A 23340-nucleotide genomic window follows, 5' to 3' on the forward strand; every position below is an offset into this window, starting at 1 on the left:
ATCATGAAGAAAAGGCATTTTGAGGGCTGCATAATAGCCTTTAATACAATAATACAGCTAATAATGCTTTTTTCAGTTCAGACATGGATAGCTATAACAATACTTGCCTTGCAGGAGTGCTGGGAAGGTTGCATTGTTTGTGAAGTGGTTTTGAGTCCTGTAGTGAAAGATGCTGTGCACGGTAAGTACAAAGTGAAGACTGTTTGGGTCACGGCAGTATAAAAAACCATTCAATTTTTTAATTTTTTTTTTTTTAAACGGCAACAAAGCGCTAAATTCAGGAGGAGGCTGTGGATACGTGGGCAGCAGGTTTACCCACTTTTCTCTCGTTTTCCCATCTCGCTCGGTCCCTAATGTAGCAACAGTTGTTTATCCCAGGTCCCTTTTGCCACCCCAGATGCAGGTGGAGGAAGCTTTAGTTTGGGCAGGGTTTATGAGGGAGAATATAATCTCGTTTCGGTTCTGCGAGCAGTGAGGCAGTCGCTGCTGCCTTTCTCCCAGTGTCAGCTGGGATTCACAGTTTACGCTGAGCTCATTGTTTATAACTGGGGGTGAAAGCCTGAGGTCCTCTCCCAGTGTTTACTCGGTCCTTCGGAGTTGGTCCCAGTAAGGAAGGACTGAGTAAACGCTGAACAAGGCTCTCAGGATTTGCCCAATTAATTATTCAAATAAAAACGTTCTTCGAACAGGGTGCAGGATGGCACAGCCTGTGAGTCCTTAGCATGCTCCCTGTACCTCACCATGGGTGCAGCTGACCCTTTCTTGGACCAGTAGGGCAGATATTGCTACCGTTATGACATTTCCTTTTATTGATAGAGGGAGTACTAGCTACCCTGGAAGTGAAAGCTTTTCAGCTGTAGCATAAGGTACATGGGAAGTCCATGCAGGCTCATTAAATCACCCAGATCTAATTCTGAAAGAGTCGTCCTTGGCGTTTCCTATTCATTTCAGAAAGCGTTGGGTAAGTCCGACAGCTGTTTGTGAGGAGCATATGAGATGCAACACCACGGCTGAAGGGAGTCATGCTAGATGTCTTAAAGCTGCATCTGATTTTTTTTTCTTACTCAGAGGGTGCAAACAGATGTTACCCCTCTGCCAGCATAAAGGTTTGTATGGAGCACAAAACCCAAGCAAACAGACATCTATGCCTTTTGTCTGTGATACAAGTACCCAAAATTGTGAGTGTGATGACTTGTAGTGAAAGTTTGTGCTGCCTTTTGGCAATGGATGTTCATTTGCTTAAGGTGCGAGAGGGCAGGCAGCTTGGGGCTGCCCACCCTCTCCAGCCACCGAAAGCAGCACTCCCAGGGCTTCAGGAGCCTGATCCTGTAGGACAATGGTGGTAGGTACTCGGCCCTGACCTGGGCTGTGCTTCTGCAGCTGCAGCGTGGGGAAACCCATGGGCTTCTCCATTTTGTGCCTGAAGGGGATAGCCAGAACATGTGTCTGCTGGTGTGCACTGGGCGTCCTTGCACTGTGCTTTCAAATGCATATTCCAAGTCGGGGCCAGGCACCCAGGGCTGTTGGCCACTGAAGTCCCAGGAGCTCATCCCATTTAGGGACATGGCAAAAAACAGTGCCATAAATATAGACTGTCTCATTTCACCGGACTGGAAAACTGTCACAATGGGATCCCTCTCTCTGCAGTCCAGATCAAGCAATCAAGTTTGCAACCTGGAGTGTCTGCACCTGGATGGGCAGCCCCAACAGTGACCGTCCAGAGTGAAGGACGGCACTTGTAGCCAGAGAACTTGCACGATTTGATGTTGATGTTGCTGAGAGGAAAATCCTTGGAAAATGCTGTGCATTTTGCTTACGTGGGTCACCACCTTTCCCCAAAAGTATACGTAGCATCAGTCATTTTGAGCCTCATTCTGAAGGCCAGTAGATGAGAGAGGCAGAGGAAAAAAGGCATCAACTAACATCACTAGGACTACTTTTCCCACTGGGAACTATTTGTCACATCTACAGTCAAATAAGCACATTTCTGATGTTTCCTCAGTCATCTGTGGATTCACCGATGACTTCCCTATTTCCTGGAAGACTGTCATCCTTGTGTCGTGGGACTGCCAGTGACGACAGCTTGCAGTGAGCTATCGCTATTCCCTCACGTGGCAGGGAGGTATATGTTGTGAGTCACTAAGTAGTGTTGCTTTAGGACAGGGGTCAGCAATGTACAGTCCACGTGGAAGCAGTTTCCAGCCCACAGATCTGCTGGACTTTGTCTCTGCCCTCGCTGGGGCTGAGCAGTGAGGAGCTGCTCCTGGGGCAGAGAGCTGGAAGTTGTGCCCTTGCCACCATGCCACTGCCTCTTCCCTGCTCACACCTCCCGCACCAGAGTTTCAGTGCAAATGCAGCTGGGGTGGAGCTGTGCCAGGGCCTGGCTGGGTAGAGGTGTGGGCAGGGAGAAGCATGGCAGCAGGTTTTAGCCGTGCTCTCACTGCAGCCTGGGAATGGGGGGCTAGGAGAAGCAGTGGTGGCATGGATGCAGCTTCCAGGAATACAGCCAGGCAATGGTGGAGAGCAGCTCTTGCAGCTGCCTGCAAGTAAATCTATGTAGGAGGGGAGGGGGAAGCTCAGACTGAGGCCTCCACGTTGAGGGAAGAATTGGGGCTGGGCCTGGGGGCGCTGCCCAGCCAAGGTGGCGCGTGGGACCCAGGGATGAGGCAGGGAGCACAACAGGAGCCACGGGTGGCCCCGGGGGGCTGTGGGAAATCTCCTCTCCCCCTCCTATTGAATGCTGCCAAAACCACCCAGCCCACAGCTTGAAAAAGGTTTTCAGCCTCTGTTTTAGAACATGATTTAGAAAAAAAAGCATTTCAGCAGAGGACATAACTAGACTCTCAGAAGCTCAAGTGCAACCAGACAGCCTTTCAGACCATTTATCAAAGTTCTCACAATTCCCATTTCAAGCCAGGCGACACAGCAAATATAAGCAGAAGAAAAGGTTAATCTGCATCCAGACATTTAATTAAATAAAACGATAAAATAAATCAATGCAGAACTGCTGGTGCTTAAGTGCTTAGCAGAAAGCTTCTCTATCAATTAGGAATTTACTTTTTGCTCTTTTGGAACACAGAAAAAGCATCTTAGTAGTTTAAAGCGTTTTGCCCCAATTGCCATTCGAAACCGGGGAATCGGGGAATACAAAGAAATAGTCGAGAATCATTGTGTACCTGGTGGGTATGCCTGCCCACACACCAGGTGAAGCTGTTTTGAACTTTAAAGGGACCGTTAGAAAAGGCAGGATTTGGGTATAGGAAACAAATATAGGGATTTGGGTATAGGAAACAAATACTGAAACCCAAAAGTCAGTTTTTGTTTCAAATCTGAGCATTGGATCTCTGATCTCTGATAAGTGAATTGAGATGATCAGATCTCTAAACCATATTGTGAGCCAGAGCTGAGCCTCGAATGAAGCTAGAACGGTTTCATTATTCATGAGGAGCTCAAAGTCCTGTTCTGAGTTTCATTTTTTTTGCATGTCACCTCCCAGAAACGGAGGCAGCAAACAAGCAATATTGCTTCTGCTTAGATCCAGAGCAGAATTCAGTCCAGAGGTTCACAGCTGACTCTGAAGTGCAGTGGCCAGGTTTTTTGTACCATTCTTGTTAGAGCTTCTCCTTTGGGTGCATCCATCCTGTTTTCTTTGAATTCTTGAAAGAAGAAAAACACTGGTGAGAAGGCTTGCAGCAGTCCTGCGTGCCGAAGGCCAAATTCTGTTCTGTCACCGATGGGTCATGTACTGCAGTCGGTCAGTATAGTGCAGCAAGTATAGAAGCTGGCAGATGCTGTCTGCTCACCCTGGCTGATTTTATCAAGCAGAGGGGTCTGGTCAATGGAGCTGGCTGAAAATGTATTTTTTTTTAATGAAAACCCTTTTCCTTGCTAAGAAAAAAAAATGATTTCATTGAGAAAAAGAATTGGCAGGAAAAACAACATTTTTATTATTTTTAAACAGGTGATGGCTAAATAAAATGGAAAAGGGAATTTTGCTTTAAATTGCATTTTACACTGAATTTTACTTACCGCGTCCCTCCCTCCCAACCTTTTCCAGTTGTTGGAGCTTAGATTTTCTTTGCTTACCCCTTCCATGGGCAAAGAGTAGAAGTAGACAGTACAAAATTGAAGGGACTTGGAAGAAAACACTTTCCCTTTGTTCTTGAACATTTTCATGAAGCTTTCTCCCACTTTTAAAGTTCTCAAGTGGACCATCTCCAACAGTTAGTACATGACAAGTCTGATGGGCATGGCTTTGCCAGAGCGAGGGTGCAGGACTAACATTACAAAATAAATTACAAAGACAAAATAAACTAGTGCCAACAAAGTCCTTTCAATTTAATAACATTTCTTTTTATATAAATACTGTATATGGCTTTAAGTGATGAATAGATTCAGCCCAGAGATGAACTGCCCACGTCTGCATGTGCCCCCATGGCTCAGTTTATTACTGCACTGTCATTTAGTCTTCCTTCAGGGGACATACTAAATGACAGTGGTGCACGGTTATGTTTAGCAGCTACGCCGCCATAGTAATGCACGACACAGCAGTGGCGTCGTGGTTTGTGCCCACCGATGCTGCGTCACCATAGCGATGCGCTACTTTGCCGTAGCATCTCACGTAGACATGCCCACTGGCTTTTATCATATGGCTGGGCTACAGGGCTGAGGTGGAAGAAATCAGAAGTGATACTGGGGTGGCAGCAGAAGGCACTTGCAGTCCAAACTCAGCGGGAGAAACCGGAGCTAGTCAGGGTAGGTTGAAAAAGTCCATGCAGTTGTTATGGGGAGGGATATACCCAGGCCATCAAGGGATGCAATTGTGTGCAGCATCCTCTAGCAGCTTCTGCCAGGGGGACTCCCCACGGCTGAAGCTTAAAGCTGCCCCGTTCTGGCAGGACCCCAAGAGCATAGCTGCACAGACACAGTTCCCCAGTTCACCCCTGCTGGCACAGGGTGAATGCCAGCCCTGGGATCCTGCACTTTCCAAATATAGCGGAAAGGTAACTAAATAGGAAGGATTCTACCATTAACCTTTAGCATTTTACTCTTCTGCATTCACAAGATTAAGCACAGAAGGATGGCTTTCTACAGACACAGTTGAGCTATTTGAAAAATGGTTAACAGCCAGATTCCTTGGGGAAAAAGGGTACCTGGCCCAATAGGATCGTGGCTGTGTTACTTTAAATCCAGGCAATACGCAGTATGGCTGGAGTTGTTCAGATGGTGAAGCTGAGGCTGTTCCCCATGTAGCTGAAGTCTCAGGGTCCCATTTGGTAGATTCATGCTACTTTCTGAATTCTCCTAAGGAAAGGAAAATCTCCTTAGGGGTGCAGGCCACACTCCTCACCTAGGCCAAACCCATACTTGCAGGAATCGTGTATCCTGTCGCCCTTCTCCGTTTGTGAACTAAAGAACAGAGGCAGATTCCATTCTTCTCCCACGTCCAGGCACTCACTGTTCCTGACTTGAAGAGAGGCCTCTTTCAGCTGCACGGGTACTCCTAATTATAGACTCATAAACACCAGAGCCAACATTTTCAAACTCGTGTTCCTAAAGTTAGGCCCCTGAATCCATATTTGGACACCTAGGGAGCTGAGTGGGTGCTTCTGAGATGCTGAGCTTACAAGTGAATGGGAACTATGGGTGCTTGGCACCTCGGAAGAACAAGGCTACTCACGTAGGTGCCTAAGTACAGATGGTGGCTCAGAGCCTCAGCTGATAAAAATCTAAGGGGGCATACCGGTTTATGCCATCTGAGGATCCAGCTACCACCAAGACTGAAAACACTGGCTTAGCATTTTTAGCCTCTACCCCTCTATCCCTGAGTGCAACTGAAATAAAAAGCAGGCATACTTTCCATTAGGTAACTCTTTCTCATTTTTTTTAATGTGATGATGTTTTTAATCATGATCATAGCACGTGTGTTAAAATACCTTTCCTTATTTAGTTGCTAATTAACATTTCATAGTGGAAAGCTTTAATAGTTATAATTTATAAATAAGTTGCGGTGGTTGTTGTTGTTGTTGTTGTTGCTAAATTTTCCCTAATTAACTTGTGTTGAATATATGGTCATACTGTACTGGGTATAATGCTCTCTTATGATAACATTTGCAGAGTTGAGGTCATCATGTTGCCTTAGGAATGCAATTGCTTTCCTGGGTATTAATCATACACATTGTTTAGGTTCACTGCTTGAGGAGCAGTTAATGCTTCAGTGAAAACTTAAACCTGCTTCTGCATCCATGTAATTTATTTTTTGTTTCTATGCCCAGGCAGGCTATTCAGGATATTTACAAACAGAAATATCTAAGCTCATCTATTTCTGCTCTGTGCTGTCCCCACTGACAGTCCTCTATCCCTGACATTATAATTAGAAGAGAACTTGAACTAGAACACCAGATCCAAACTCCAGCCATTAGGAGTTTCCGATTTTAGTCTGACTTCTGACCCACGGGTTGCAATGGGGGTCTCTTGTTCGAATCATTTTCATTGCAACACTTTTTTTCCCCCATGCGGTATTATTATGCTTTTATCAAAAGGGAAATAAGATGAGGAGTCAACAAACATTTCCTCTTCCAAACTGTCACGTAGCCTTTGACCTCCCATAGCTGAACACTCTCCAGGTAGCTGCGGGTGGGTCCCAGCACATAGGACTCATGTATTTTTAAGCTTAGTGTAAATAGGTTGCAGCACTGTCTCACTGTATGACTTCTGTTATGTTTTTGGACATAATCTCTCTGTTACCTCTCCAAGGCAATGGGACCCTGCGGCCAAGGACCAATGCAAACCTTCAATATATACTACTGCTTTAAGCACACCACTTTGCATGGCAACGTAATGCCCACAAGCCATGAGCTGGGACCCTCTGCCACAGAACATTGCTAAGTTGAGATCATAATCGATCCAAAATTATCAGTGGTATGTGACACACAAGAATTCAGGGTCCAAAGTACACATCTGCAATAGATTTTGCCGTTAAGTTCTTTTCTGTCTTTCAAGCGTGTTTCACTTCTGGTATAGGTTAGTTTATTGTCTACACATACACATATATAAATTTTGGTTTTGGTTGCAACTTGAACATTACTCTTTTTAATATTATTTTTAATAATAGTTTGAATGCAGCAATTATTGCTACAGTTAAATATATTGCAACCCTGGAAATTACCGTATTCACCCACATGCTAGGGGACACTGCTGCTATGGGGAAGGTCTGGGGCTAGAGTGGGGATGGACACAGACCAAGGGGAAGCAGAGGTGGGGAGGTGAAGGGGTGGGGATGGAGGGGCATAAGCTGCAGGGAGCGGGGGAGGGAGGGCCAGAAGCCCGAGTCTCCTGGGGGAGAGGTGGCGGGGGGGTGCAGCCACCACCTGTGGCTCTGGCCCCAACCCAGTGTTGGGGCCAGGGTCAGGGTCACAGCAGCTACCTGCCTCCTCCTCGCCCCCCAGCCCCTGGTACCCGACTCCAAGATGAGGGGTTTTCCCCATGTAAAAAAGGGGAAAAGAAACCTCATCTTGGAATCGAATAAATATGATAAGGTCTCTGTAACGTGACCTCAGAGGACTGCATCTGGGGTCGTTAGTCACCACACTCGTTTGGTGCCTGACTTCTCTGAAAATTGCAGCCAGGGTGGCAATTTCAGAGTGGACATCTGTCCACTGAGAACAAGACTTGAGTATACCAAAATTAACAGAGGCCATTAAAAAATCATCAAATCATAACATTCAGTAGGTAGTCATATGAGCTGGATCTGAACCAGAGACATAGAGATAAAAAACTCTACATTTTCCTCTAAATTTTCTCCTTCTGTTTAATGCGCTTTCATTCTTTGTAAGAGGTGTACTCAACTGGCTGCATAGGACACATCTGTCAGCAGCAGTAAAATGATAGTATTCTTAATACCAGATCAGACTCATCAACCTTGAAGTCTGCGGTCAAATAAATATTGGTATTCACAACCAACAGTATGGCACAGAGTTTGAAATTTAAAAGACAACACGCTAGTTAATGAGAGTATTTGACTTGTCGGTGATCAAAGCCCAAAGCCATAGATGGAGGTATAGAGAGCATTTATTACTTGGTGATTGACACAGCACTGTTCTTTCTTTTCTTTCTTTCTGTTTTTTGCCCCTTAATATCTTAGATCGTGTTTCATTCTTAACCTAGCCTTAAAAGGATGGCTGTTATTCTGAAATGCTGTCTGTAAAAAACCAATCGGCGAGATGATTTCAACTGGGCCTTCTGACCTAGCTTCTTGGTAACGAGGGGCACGTGTAGATGAAATGGAGGCCCTAAATTGAAGCAGTGGGTTTTTAAAAACACCGCTTCAATTTAGGGCCAATTATACCCCTGTGTCGTGCACACACCTGACTTACCTGCCTCTCTTGGAGGGGAGGGCGAGCGGCCAGTGGGCGAAGCGGTCCCTGGGCTGCGGTTTGGGGCGGTGCTGGTGCTTTCCTCCATGGCAGTGGTGGCCCCCTCCCAGGTGGTACCTGCCCACACGCACCCAGCTCAGGCAATCCCAGGGGGCACTGCAGCCGCGGAGGGTAGCACCAGCCCCCACGCAGCTCAGGCAGGCAGGCGGGCTCCGGGGGGGGTGGGAAAAATCAGGCTCACTGCTTTTTTTCTTGGGCAGAGCCTGCCTTCCCAGGCTGCCTGCAGGGCTTCCTGCAGAGCCCCATAGCTGCACAGAGCCCAGTGCTTCACTCCATGGCTGGTAGGACAGCCTCAGAGGAGTTTTAGTTTGCTGCGCCTCAAATCATTTAAGGCTCATTACACTGCTGAATTTGCTACAGCGGCTGGAATTAATGTGCAATACGCCACCAAGGCGTGCAAACACCAACACCATCAAAGTGGTGCAAGAGCATTTAGCCCGCTTTAAAGTGTCATGCACACATACCCAAGTATGCATACCTCGAAATGGCTTAACGGTGGAATGAAGATATGATTCTGCTCTTATGTAAATTGGTGGTGTTAATTGGGAGTGGCTCCACTGAAATGAATGCTGTTACACCATTGTAAATGTGCTGCAAGCAAGAGGAGAATCAGGTTCTGATACTGTAACCTGCCAGGTATGAGAGCCCCTGTTTTAGGATGCATTGGTGAAAATGAAAAAAGAGATACACATCCAGCCATGTTCCCTGGTAATACAAAGATTTACTTTTCAGGTGATAGCCAAGTTCTCAAATAGTGTCAGTGCAGGCATTCATGTAAGCCTACACCATCAGCACATGGTGTCAGCTAAGGAGGAAAAGTTCTGTTGGAATTCACGCGTCCATAAAACTGCCCTCACCAGCACGGCCTGTTTTATTTTATCTTGTCTCTGATTACTGTAACGTTTACACAAAACCAAGGAGGAAACATTTGCAGATGTATGATCATTATGACTCTGCTGGCAAAACGGAGCGTGCTAAAATAAATCTATAGCGCTTACACAGTCAACCTCTTCATTTTATGGCTGGGGTATAAGCTAAGGTGATTCTCTTCTGCAGAAGTCTGTGTTCTGCTCCATTCATCGTCTGTACCAAATGACAGTGTTGAAAACTTACACAAGCTTAGTTTGGATTAAAGACAATGACTCCAGTGATTCCATTACATTACATTAGTTTCAAGTTAGCTTTACCTATAATTGGTAAGTAGTGCATTTCTTCCACATAAACTTCTGCAATTGAGTTGTTTCTTTCTTTTTTTTTCTTGGGGGGGGTGTTAAGCCAAACTAAATACATTACAAATTTCATGCTAGCACCATTTAAACTGGTCCTTTGGTACCATAGCTTAGCTCTACATAGTATTTTATATTTTATAGCCCTTTAACATTTTTGTGGCCTGCCAGATGTGCTCCTGATGCCTTCTGATCCTGGATAGTTTGACATTGATTTTCCAAGCGCACGCCAGAGTTGAAATCAGGTCTGTAACTCATCCAAGTGATCTGTTCATAACAAAAAGTGCCTTCTGGCAGTTGCACCACAGCTGAATACTGTTAAACTGAATCCATCGTTTCATTTGTTTCTGATTGCTCTATAATGTTTACATATCTTACATATTAGTATAATCTTGTGTAGAGTACAAGCTGAGGTTAAACCCTCCCGGATAGAGCTCCCTTTCTTCTTTCCTTCCTGCTAGAAAATGTAGAACTTCTTTCTTCTTTCACTGGAAGAGGAGAAACCCAGGGAACCCAAATCCTTGGGATATTTGAACAGGTTTCCCAGACATTTTTGCTATGCAGAGTGGAAAGCTGGTGCCTATTAGGAAGACATGGAGCAGGAAGCATCGTCCTCCATGAAAGAAATCTGCCACCCACTGCAATAGCATGTGGTTGAAAGTGCTCTCCAAAGACAACAGAGAATGGCTATAAGTAAACATTGCAGACAAAAGGCAACATTTTCTCTGTGATTGCATTTAATTCACATAAATAGGTATAGATAACGGCTGTGTTTTTTCACGTTAGAACTCAAAATTTAAGGCCCCAAATTTTTGGCCCTATTCAAGGTCCACATTAAACTTCCCCTCTAGTCCCAAATACCTATGGCAATAAATACTGGGCAGTGGGCTGGGAGTCAGGTACACCAAGATTTTATTCTGGCCCAGACACTGAATTGCTCCATTGTTTTGAGCTGCCACTTAACCCAGATGTGCCTCAGTTTCCCCATTTACCGAGTGGAGGAAATAGCAATAACCTGCCTTTCAGGTGAGGTGGAGCAGGTGCAAGGGGTGGGTGTTTATAATGAATTGATCAATTAATATTTGGAATTTCATAGATTTCATGGGCATTAGGGCTGGAAGGGACCTCGGAAGATCATTGAGTCCAGCCCCCTTCCCCAGGGGCAGAAAGTCAGCCGGGGTCATAGGATCCCAGCAAGATAAGCATCCAAAATTTTCTTGAAGAATAAGTCCTGAGAATGAAAAACAGTGGAATGCAAAATGTATACTGAGTATTGATTTAGGTTGGATGTCAGAGAAAATCAGGGTCTCCTTGTATGTAGCCATTCAACATTTAAAATCAAAATGGTAACATCTCTTATTCACTTGAGAAATAAACATCACTCATCCATAAATCAAAACCGCTTTTTTTTTAATGCATCGTGAAGATTACAGATTTTTCTTAAGCTTCATAAAACAATGAATTGTGCTAGCGTCGATCTGGCCATGCCAGCACATGAGTATTTGAAAGCAACGTAGAGTTTAATATGAAAAGGATATGGTGCCAATCTGAAAAAAAAAACATTTTCTAATTGAACCCCAAATCTATGAATGTGCTTGTTGGATGGAGCCACCGCAAACTGTGCACCATTTCCCCTGACCTACACCGGTGTAGACTCATTTACCCTAGGGGGACTGTATGGTGTCAAAGTCCAGACAGAGTTTAGACTTGTGATTATGGAAGTACAAATGCCAGATGCAAGGTGACTTAGGGAACTTATGAACCATCCAACACTAATTCAGGGAGGGAAAATTGGCATGTGTTATATGTACATCTGTAAAGTAAAGATTCACTTTACTGCTCCTGTGTTTTGGTGAGTGACGACTCTTCATAGCTCTTCCTGCACGCGAATCACAATCTTCAGTTTTGCTAGTTGGTCGTCTAGTCTGCTAAACCTGAGCTAAATTTTTGAGAGATGGCTGTCAGAGGGCAATTTGAAAACTATGAATGGTGCAAGTAACCCTCGGCATCATAGCAACGTCTCTCATCCCACTTAAGAGTTACTGGGGAGAACTTCCCGCAGAAGACGAAATGGCAAGTCAGCGTCCCGTTGGCTGTGTCCAGTTACCCAGAGATATGTGACTGTCTCATTTGCACCATACATGCATTGAAAGTTTGCTGGAATGCGTACAAATGGTATTTTGGTAGTAAGATGATAGGAAAGCCTCAGTGTAAATGGATACGAGGCAGCACGGAAATATCCTGTCCCGGCAGATTCCTGTGGGTATCCTCCAAAATGCCGATCCAGGCTGCAGACACTCAGAACCCATTGCTCTCCAGAAGTACTCGCTTCAGGGCTGGTTAAGTCATTACTCAGCCTACACCTTCTAAAGTTATCAGACATATAGGGCAGTTTGGGGAATAGCAAGCTAATAACTTAGGAGCAATCAAAGTACAATGTAGGAAAAAACAACATCTGGATCTTCCTGTACATTTGTAAAAATCTTGCAGCCAGTCCAACCACTTGCTTCTGCCTTAATAAATAGGTGGGCAATGCATAGCTTGCTGGCTTTAGCTTCAGGAACAGTAGAGCTGTACTTGCTAGAAGCACAGATTCAAACCTCAGGAGAGTCAGTTCAACCCTTTCTCCTTCCAGATGGGTAAATTTAGTACAAAATATTTGTCCTGTGAAGAACACTTCGGGAGGAGACTTCAAAAATACAGACCTCCTCTGCCCTGACTCCTCCTTCTTATCTTTACAGTTCTTCCACTGGCTGGGGTTATAGCAAAAGACTCTGAGTCAAGACCCCTGGACTCTGTTCCCATGGCTGCCATTGCTGTATGAGCAAAGTATCTAAATAGGGATTTGGGGACCAAAGGCTACAGTCCCATTCTCTTTGACATCGGTGATGCAGACTTGGGTCTTCCAAGCTGTTTTTTAAGTGCCTAAATATGGAGTGAGGCTTTAGGAAAACACATTGCTCATGTCATAAAATATGTAACATTTTTGTTGTAAAATATGTAATGGACTGCCCATCTCACTACAACATTGTAAAGCGCTGTTTGTTAATCCATGTAAAGCACTGGAACGTCTCGCATCAAAAGGGCCTAAAAGGACACACACGAAACAGTCGATAGCATTAAAAAAGATGCACTTTGTCATCTTGACTTGCTGATTTCAGTGCAGGACATGCCATCCAATCTTGAACTTTTAAAAAAGAAATAGAGCTGATGTCCATTGTGTCAACAGCTCACTCAGTGACATGCAGAAAAATCTTTAAGAAAGATTTTTAGTATTTCTAGCTTTAAGACTTTTAAGTATTTCTAGTATTAAGATTGACCATTTGAGGACAAATGAGGAAGATTCTCTCATAGTTGTCAGCTGTATTCTCAAGAGAAATCAGGACTTGGGATTGCTCAGCACTGTGTAGGGAAGCCAGTTTCTGCTTATTTGATTGGTTATTTTTTTAATTTAATTTTGTGTTCCTGACAAGAGTTATCTGTAATTTAATGATGGTTTGATTGTACAGAAACCTTTCTGCTGGTCTATTTACTAAACATGTGATGAACACATGCCAATAAGCCCGATATTAGTAGGCACCCCTAAAATGTTTAGCAAATCTTCTGTTAAAAATCTGACTCCGCTGTCACTGAAGTCAAGGGGAGCTTTGCATTACATTTGTTGGGAACAGGATTGGGGCTTGTATTCAAACAGTATGGGGCAGACCTTGGATGACTTTGGTAGGGCCAAGGTTTCCACCCATGAAGGGCAAGCTCCAGTTGAGAGAAAGTAGATTTGTATTGATTGGGCCAGGAGATGTTTTCTTTTGACCTCTATCTTGTTAGTCTGGTGGAGCTCTTGCGCTAGATGTTCCTAAGTCCAAAAAAATCCCAAACCCTCAACCCTGCCACTTAAGTACCCTGGCACAGCCAGAGGAGGTGGCTGTGATGTTCCCCTTTATTTATCATCTTAGGGGTTGGAGCATTCACAGGATGTCAGAGACCTGAACTGAACTATGCCGAATCTAAATGCAGGGTAGGACAGCTTCAACAGGAAGAAAAGTGAGTTCCCTCACCCTTCTAGCTTGGTAGTTGGAATTCCAATTTCAAGCAAAAAGAGGTCATGAATCCAGGTCTTCCATGCGTTCCCATAACAGCTTAACTGCTGAGTTAGTGGATAAAAGTAGGGTACCCTGTGTGTTGAAAAAGAAGAGCAGTCTCTGTTCAGTTCTTGAGAAAAGGGCCTTGGAGACCTACGTCCAGGAGAATCTTTTAGTGAAGGAAGATATCTCCAGCAACACTTAAGGAAGATACCAAAGTCCCCCAGAGAGACAGGACTTAAGCCACAGCCCTGTCCTCAGTGTTTCCTACTGGCTAACTTTGGCAACTCTTCACTGAACCTGTTGACTTCTGTGAATGCCATTTGGAGGCACCTAGCTCTCCCTGCTCCTCACGAGAGCAGAAAGACCTACCCGAGGATCTCAGACGTTGTCTCTGGACCTTCAAGTTTTATCTTAAGTCTCTGCTTTGAAAAAATGATCAGCTACGGCATAAACAACTCCGGAGTATCAGCTAAGCACAATTTAATATGTGATCTGCAGGAGATTATCTTCCCATCAAAAAGTGAATTGAATGTGCTGGAGAACTAAGGCGTTGTCCTATTTATTCCCACCTAAAATGTATCTAGTAAGGGCCAAGTTCTGAAATCTGTTGCTCGTCCTCCTTGTGTGAACATTTCCAATGCTCTAATGCCAGTGTTGGTCCCTGGAAAGCCCAGGCAAACAGGGCAGTTTGATTGACTATGTTGATTCTTGCTTTTGCAGATAAGTGAAACCCCCATTTATGTGCCTGGTGTTTGGGGGCCCTATTACTCGGCCATGGTACCTGGATTCTGGCTGAACGAAGGAGGCCAAAGTGCTACGGGAAAACTGGTAAGTCTGGAAAGAGTTTCTTCTAAAATAGAAGCCTGGTTCCTCAGTTCTAGTCAATCAGCATATCTGTGCGGAGCTATGCCAGCGTATACCAGCTGCGGGGCTGGCCCAGAATATCTTTATGAGAGCACGATGGTGAATGTGCTGCTAAAAGCACTAAACAATTAGCTGCTCAGAAGTCTATTAATTTTCAGAAGGATAAAAAACTCTTGTGTTTGGACTTGCTCAGGGGGGTGAGAAAGAGTGGACTAAAAGAGCATTCCCTCTTGAAGCCCTCTTCAATACAAGTGCCAAACATACATTTTCCCTCTGCAGTCTAGGAGAGAACGAGGGAATAAAGTTAAACCTGAAAGTGAATTCTAATCACATTTGCTACAATAGAAAGATCTGTCTTCAAAAGTATGAGTAGAGGAACAGATGCTCAGATCTGCATTCAGTTTGCTAATAGATTGAAGCAGTATTTCTCAACCCACGGGTCACAACCCAAAAGTGGGTCGCAAGAAAACATGAAAGGGTCACGAACAGATTTTTAAAATGTATTCTCCTTTAAAGGAGAAAAATGTGGGAAACCGTGGCTTTTCCTTTTTAGACTGTCCCAGATCCAGCCTGCAAAGGGCTGCTTGGGTGCCCCCCTCCCTCACACACATTCCCCCTGCCACACACTCTGGGGGGGCTGAGGGTGGGGGGCAGTGGGTCGGGACTGGCCACCGATGTTAACAAATGGGTCCTGGTACAAAGAAGTTTGAGACCCACTAGATTCAAGGTTTGAAGCAGTGAAGGTCTGACTTTCTTTATCTGTAAGGAGGCATTTGGTACTCCAGGAAGATCTTTGGAATTTGTTTCTATTTTTGTTAGGGCCCGTAGCAAAAGTTAGCATAAAACTTTAGGTATGTTAGGGGAAGTGTATCTTTATTAAGACATTCTTAGAATATTCTGTTTCATGTGGATTTTTCAGTTGATGCACACAAAACAAGTAGAGAGAAAGAAATTGAAATTAAATATGTCAAACCTCCTGTTGTGGCTGGTTGATTGTCTCTACTATAGTGAAAGTTGGAAAGAAGCAGTCATAATAAAATAGGCTTTTGCCTACTCTTAGCTGTTTGAAAAAGTCCTATTTTAGGATTAAATTTTCACTGATTGGTCTGTGCCTGAAGGTGATTTTTTTTTCCAATAAAGTTTGAACATAGCCAATGGTATCCAGTGAGAGCAAAATAAAGATAGTTTCCCTTTTAAAAAGTTCCCATCACTTTTCTAGAAATTCTGCTAAGTTTGAAATGTCAAAATAGGCCTGGATAGAGTTCTTCTGAGGAGCTGCTTGTTCTAAAAAAAACCGAGTTTTCCTTCTGGAAGGCCTAAGCATTTAAACTGCATTTTCAAAATGTGTAGGAAAAGGTCTATTGCATAATTGAGATGAGACATAATTACAGACAGCAGCCAAAAAACATCCACTAGGAAGTAGAGGTAAGTTTATGCATGCAGCCTTAATTTGGGCATTTCTGAAGTCTGAGTGTTTAACTTTACAACCGTAATGTTGTAGGACTATATATTTTTTAATAAAATAAATTCTCTGTCGCACATGCACACATATCCATATATAAAACATGTACCTATGTATGTTGACTTTTAAACTAAGTTTAAAACATTTTCTGGACAGCTTTATATAGTTCATGTATATGACTAATGCCTGGTGGCTTGTTCTAATATTAATATTTCAGTGTTATAAAATTCAGTGCAGCCCAGCGCTTTGTTCCTGATACATTTATCTTTGTGCAATTTGCTTTTCCTTATCTTCTGTGCAAACCTCAGAAGGAACTTAATGTATTTCGTCTGCTGTCCATCTGGAAATGTGTGCGCATATTGAAAATGATTGTCGTTATACTGTTAATACCCAAGTTCCGGAACTAATGAGAACTATGAAAATTAAACACGTCATCTGGCTTTCGGTCAGCAGGTATTTCCAGTACCCTGAACAGTCATAGTTTTACCTCTTTATCTTTACAGTTGCCTCTGATAGGTGCTGTCATGCGTTCATGAGGTTTAAATTGTTATCCTGGAAGCCCATTTGACCCTGCTCGGTGAATTGTTTTATGAATAGTAAGGGAGACATTTCCCTGTATGGTGCATTTTACATGTTCACTGTGTAAAGGGTACGTTTATATCAGACCTCACGTTGAGCTAGTTGAGTTTCAGAGTAAAGGATGGACACTGTATTATGAGAGAGATCTGTAGAGTTTCCATGCTAGCCACTACAAGCCAACTAGCCATCAGTTAACTTCATGTTAAGAAACTGAGATGGACCTATCCCACAACAGAGTTTGATATCAGTAATTTAGTATAGGATTTTCTCATAGCATTCTCTCTGTTAGTCTCTCTCGGGCAGGGGTAGCCAACTTGCAGTACATGTGCTGCAAGTGGCACACGCAGCCTCTGCGTGTCACTTGGCAGGGGACTGTCAGATAGGCCACAGAGCAGAAAGCAGAGGAACAGATCGGGCTGGGTAAGGAGATCAGAGTGGCGCTCAGGGTGGGGTAAAAAAAAGATTGGTCCCCAGTGCCCTAAGGGGTACGTTGTGTTAATTTATGGAGAGATGGAAAATACGCCTTTAGATTAGAGATGACTATTTTTTGGAATCCTCCTGTAAAACTCAAAACACTTTAATAGCAATCAACGAAGCACTTAACGTATATTAAAAATTGTTTCCAACCCTGCCTGGGAGTTGTTTGATTGTAGGCTTTGGTATCTGTTGGTAGAACTTTATTAATACAAATTATAACATAATTTTGGTATTTGCATGGCTGCCCGATGAATTTAGTAAGAGGTACTAGCAAAGCTAATGCTGCGAAATAGTGCAGTGTTCTTGTGCTGCATGAATATTGTGCTGTCTGCTTGAGGAACACCTGAAGTCTGCAAGTAGTTAGACATTTGATATTCTAGCAGATCCAACATTAAACAGCCTTGACAATAGATATTATCTTTATAATATAGAATGAAGGAAAAATGCAAGCTAGATGTTTGCACCAGTAACACTCAAGGTGAGTTAGATTTCCAAATGTCACCATTTCTGCAATGGCATGAGATGGATTAATAAGCCTACTTTGGCTTTTCGAGACACAAGGGGTGATGTATTTTGCTTGCAGTTATACCTGGGAAGCGATAAACATATTATTTTACTCATCTTAGGTATAACATCTTTTTAAACTAAATCCTGGCTCTGTTGAAATCAGTGGGAGTTTTGCCATTGGCTTCAATAAGACCAAGCCCTTTTTCAGTAACTTGGAAGCTCTTTTGCCATTTTAGAACTGTAATTCCCCAAAATGCTGTACCAGGAGCGAACCTTTAAATTGAATTTCTTTCAATCAAGTTGGTTTTCTTCTTTTTCAGATCGAGCATGTTGTCCAGGGCCACGTTGCCTTCCCAGAATTGCAAGCGAAAGCTGCGGCCAGGTCACCACTTTTACTTCTTTACTACAGCATCTGCTTTATAATGATTTTTGATAGTAGACTGAATTCACATACCTGTAGTGCTCTCATCTCAGGACATGAGAATCAGCCAAACTGTCTGCGAACTCGGTTACCTGAATGTGAACTGATTGGAAGCATTTGCAAAGGCTGTTCTAATTATAATAATTCATGGATCAAAACTTAACAAACCTAAAATATGCCTCCCTGAGGTTAGACTACTTACCCAAGTAGTGGGGCTTGCCTTTTGCTTTGCACATCAAAGCCATTTTTGTATCCACCTGATTAGGTCACTTGGTAGCACTGAATACTTTCTATCTGGCACACCTGGGTGCCTTGGGCTAATGGGGCCTCATCATTGTGATGTTGTCAAGGACTAGGGATGAGACTAAGCAGACTGTTGCTAATAGCACAGTGGAAACTACGTGAAAGAAAAGCTCCTGTAGGAAGAGATACTTCAGGATGGTGGGAAGGGGAGTGAAAACCAAAATAAAGGGTTGTGTAAAGAGGTGTGCCTGAGCTGCAGCATTTGGATCTATATCCACACTTTCTACAGTTCTGTTTTGGATCTGGGCTTTGAGGTCAGCCACTTCAGAGCGTGAAGGCTGGCTGCCTGTGACCTGCCTTTCAAATCTAGAGCCTGAGCTTTCTACTCGGGCTCATCTTTAGTTAAAACTCTCCAAGACTAGAGCCATAAGAACAAATTTGCCTATCTGAGGGAAATATCTTCCTTCCTTCCTTCCTTTTCTGGAATGATGAAGCATAGCAAACCTGGTATTTTTGCTCCAGTCTCTCAGCCTGCCCTAACCGGTATACAAGTCCCGGGCCTGAAAGAAACACACACATGCACGTTCACACTGATTTTGACACAGAGCTTCTCCCGGTCCCCCCCTACTTCTGCCTTGGTTGCTCTAGAAAACCCGCTACGTCCCTGTGAAATCTAGGAAGGCCTTGCAATATCCAGTGACTCTTTCTTAAACAACTCTTTCTGCCTCCCACAAGTCCAGTTCTAGCAATTGCATGTTATGTTGAACGAAGGAGACTTCATGCTTTCTAGGGTCCCTTGTGATTTAAGGCTATGACTAAATTTCGTATGACAAAATAAGAGTCAAGCTCTGTATTTCTCCCCTATGCTGAAGCTTCAGATGTTGTCCCCCCTCGTGAGAAGTTACCGTGGTCAGTCATACCTGTAGCACAGTCACACCTGTACAAGCTGTGTTTGATGCTGGTGTTGCAGAGGCACAGTGCGACAACCATGAGTGCTGAGATGATGGAGGGAACTTGTTTTCTCCCTATATACTGAATACCATGGGATATAACAGACTCATGTAGCACAGGCTACCAGACTTAATTTATATTTGAGGCTCGTGAAGATCATAAAACTGTGCAGAAGCGTGTTGATACAAAGGGTTATAATATTTTATCCAGTTAATTTACCCAATTGTACTTCTATAATGCTTTCCAGACACTGCCTTTCTAATGAAATGTTTGCATAGCTATAAATTTAGTAAACAAGCCACTTATAAATTCAACCCTCACCCGCACCGAAATTAAAGTTAACATTAGTACCTAACTTGAATGGACAAGAGCCAGGGGCCTTGCTGTTCAGGCCAAAATCCCATCTTTAACTCATAACATCGTACCTAGCTATTACAGCACATATGGCACAAACTTTCTCTTGCTGTTCTGAGACCTTATCAGATGAGACTATATCAACTGAAAGAGCTAAGTAGAAGGTGGTTATTTAGCAGGAAGTTTTGGCTCCAGCTTTGAATTTCCCGTGTTTTTCTCAAATTAATTCCGACCCTTTATATCAACGTTTGGTCTTGTCTGGGTTTTTTGGACCCTTGATGGGGAGGAGATGATGAGTTATTTGCCTGCAGATCTCTCTAAAATAAATGGTAAGGTGTTTTTGGCCTGATTCCCTGCCTTGCAAAGTCACTTACGTTTGTCAGCGCGTGCAGAGCGGTTATAAAATTGCAAACAGAATCAGTGTTCTGCACTCACCCTCGCAGTGTTATTTTATGCCAACTTCATACCAACAGCAACTGTGCAAGGTATAGGGTTGTGACAAGTCAGCGGTTTTGTCAATTAATAATCTACAGGTATTTTTGGCATGAGAAAACATGTAGTGTGTGGTCAGGAGAGGAGGGGACTTTTTGATCTAAGCATCAAGGCTGCAGTATCTAGGACTATGTGTACGTGCCACGGGGTCTACTTTGGTTTAATTCTCCCTAAATTGAAGCAGTGGGTTTTTAACACCGTTTCAGTTTAAGGCAAAGTAAACCTTCGTGGCATGTATGCAAGGGCTTAGGCCTGATCCTGACCTACCTCTCCAGCAGCGGGGAACGGAGGGTGAGCTGCCGGTGGGCCGAGTGGTCCCTGACCTGGTGGGGGGAGGAGCGGTGCTTCCCTCCGCGGCAGCAGCAGTGCCCCCCAGGTGGCACCCGCCTGCAGGCGTCCAGCCCGGGCGGCCCCAGGGACCGCTGCAGCCATGCAGGGAGCACCAGGCTCCCGTGCAGCTCAGGCAGTCAGGCAAGCTCTGGGAATTAAAAAAAATAAGATCAGGCTCGCTGCTTTTTTTTTTCTCCCCCCTTTGGTGGAGCCTGCCTTCCCAGGCTGCTGCCAGGCTGCCTGCACAGCCCCGAGCTGCACGGGGCCCAGTGCTTCCCTCTGTGGCTGTAAGGTAGCAAACTAAAACGCCTCGACATGTTTTATTTTGCTGTGTCCCAAAGTCATTTAACACACATTATGCTGCTGATATGTGTAAACAGCTGCACCATTAAAGCAGTGAAAAAGGGCATTAAGCCACTTGAAAGGCCAATTTTGTGGTGTACAAATGACCTAGGTTCCTTGAACTGACAGGCACTAAACCTGATAGGGTTCAATTAACTCTTTGCTCTTGAAGGGGAGTATACTGAATTCATATTTTTGGGTCTAGCGTTCACTCCTTTTGGCAATTTTTATATTGCTTTCAGGGTTTTGTCCTCAGGTGTTCAGACAGAATTTGCAGTAGTGAAATGGTGTCTGTAAAGTACTTTGGGATCATTCAGGTCATCTGTAATAATGGCAGTTCCTTCAGTATGTGGATTTTGGGGCCAGATTTTCAGAGGTAATTAGGAATCTGAAGATGTAAGTAGGCACCTGGTAGCATTTTCAAATGCACCTATGGAGGTGAAGTACATAACTCCCCTTGGCTTCTGAGATATGGCCGATAGTACAGATATTACCTTCTGGTGAATGTCTGCTGCTTGTTTGTGCTGTCGCTTACAGACTTTTTAAACAGCCAAAGGAAAGCTCGGTGGTGGTGACAAAAAGCATTTGCTTCAAACATTCAGGAGTGCAAAGCACAGCCCTACTGTTGCTAAAGGACTGAAGGAGAAAAGGGATCCGGTACAAGAATATTAGCAGCCCAGCACATGGCACTGACAAGTGTTTGAAGAAGCTCTGAAGCTCTGTCGTTCATACAGACTCAAACCTTATGGCCCAGATCTAGAGGAAGGGGAAGGAGTAAAGGGTAATTCTGGGCTGGAAAGACGCATTTAAATTTCTGCTGCATGGGCTTTGAGCTCTGAAATAGCTGCACCCACTGGAAATCCCTGCTATTAGGTACAAGTAACGAGAGGACCAGAAGGAAATCTGGGAGGTCGCATAGGCCCCATGTTGAATGATGTTGCTCGCGTCCTCTTTTTTCCTCCTCTCTCTTCCATAAAACCAGGATTTACACTGAACATGCAGGGATTGATCATTAGCAGGTATTGCTTATAATATAATCTTTAGGGAGGCAGAAAATAGAGCCGCTATTCGGGGGTGGGGGAAAGGATTGTTGTAACTCACAAAATTATCATAATTCAGTTCCAGGAAGGCACGTAAAGCACATTTAAAAGTATGTGAATAATGATGTGAATTAGTTATTTTAATGTCTTCCAAGTGCACTTCATTTTGAATGATATTCTCTGATAGCATACACATGGTAAGGTATAATTGAAAAAACATGCGGCTGAATGGTTGAATGCAAATATAAATATACAGCTGCTAGGAGGTCAGAAGTCAAAGTGGTAAAGCATATGCCAAATTCCCTTAGGGATCTCATTAGTGTGTGATTGAATATATATGCAGGGGCTAAATGAATATCACTGTTTGGACCTACAATAAATGAGACAATGACTAATCAATTGTAATTAGGGTTAGATGCTGTTATTGACCTGGATGCCTGAAATTAAGTGCCCTGCTCGGACATTCCTGAGCAGTGAAGGAAAAAGGAAAATTATGAATCTGTTGCTTGCATTTTTTCTTTGTTAGAAAAGTATTATAACCCTAACTGAAACATTTTTAACTGGAATGTCACCCGGGCCCGTGCAAGCCAGAACAATGAACAGTTCATCATTAATCCTGCAACTACTGCTGGCCCAGGAAAAAGGCTCTTGGACAATATGGAGCTGGGTGTAGTATCAGAACCCAAATAAAATAAAATGCAATTTGGAGTCTGCTCAGCTCCTCCCCAGCATAGCAGCATCTACTTTACCCTATTCCACCCTTGCTGGTCTGTTTTAATCAGACTACACTCTCCAACTTTTATGTATCGCGAATGAAAAAAATCGACACAAACAACAAGAGAATTGATAATATTTGGGGAAAATAAGGCATTTGTTTTCGTTCTTCTCGAGGAATCATATTTCTTCTTTTCCTCCTTCTCTTTCACAATATTCACACCTTTTCTCTGTGACCGGCATGTCTGCCAGCATAACTAATGCCAAACAGCTGCAGCTCCAGGAGTGACCCGCAGGCGGCAATGCCCAGGCAGCGGGGCAGCTACTTGTGAAGGTCGTTTAGTCCCTACTGTCTCCCCCCATCCCCACTGCAGTCAGGAACTTGGATCTCCTGCTCTGCGATGGTGCAATATAACTCGCCCCTTATTCTACATGCCTGGCAAGCGAATGATTCTTTCTCTCATTTGTTTTAAGTTTGGCTTGTGGGCCTCTTTGATGGTTTTCTTGCATTTGATATTAGAGGTACAAATGTTTTATGTTCAATGAATAACCTCCCCCCCTTCCCTTTTTTCCAACTTGTTTTTCTTCCAGTGCTCAAAGTATATATACATACTTGAACAGTCACCTGGATCTGATTAAGAAATCTTTGCCTGTGGGTTTCCTCACTGTTGATTTACATGTTTGGCCAGATTTCCATGGTAACCGATCTCCCTTAGCAGATCTGACACTAAAGGGCATGGTAAGAAACAGCCTGACTTTGCAAAAGGTCAATACAGGGTAATGTTTAAAAAAAAAAAAAAAAGTTTAGAAGGAGCTTTCTT

The 23340-nt window shown here is 43.7% G+C and overlaps 1 protein-coding gene across 7 annotated transcripts in view; it reads left to right on the forward strand.

Moving 5' to 3' along the window:
- The window catches only part of FGGY (FGGY carbohydrate kinase domain containing), a 419676-nt gene that overhangs the window by 342504 nt on the left and 53832 nt on the right, over nucleotides 1-23340 (forward strand). For all 7 annotated transcript variants that reach the window (XM_090047285.1, XM_090047289.1, XM_090047291.1 and 4 more), the window contains 3 exons: nucleotides 14464-14571; nucleotides 17953-18014; nucleotides 23111-23258. In XM_090047285.1, the coding sequence (XP_089903411.1) occupies nucleotides 14464-14571; nucleotides 17953-18014; nucleotides 23111-23258 (318 nt within the window). The remainder of the gene's footprint in view (nucleotides 1-14463; nucleotides 14572-17952; nucleotides 18015-23110; nucleotides 23259-23340) is intronic.

Source organism: Crocodylus siamensis, chromosome 5 (genome assembly GCF_052110815.1).
Source record: "Crocodylus siamensis isolate JL-2025a chromosome 5, ASM5211081v1, whole genome shotgun sequence".
Classification (NCBI taxonomy): domain Eukaryota; kingdom Metazoa; phylum Chordata; order Crocodylia; family Crocodylidae; genus Crocodylus; species Crocodylus siamensis.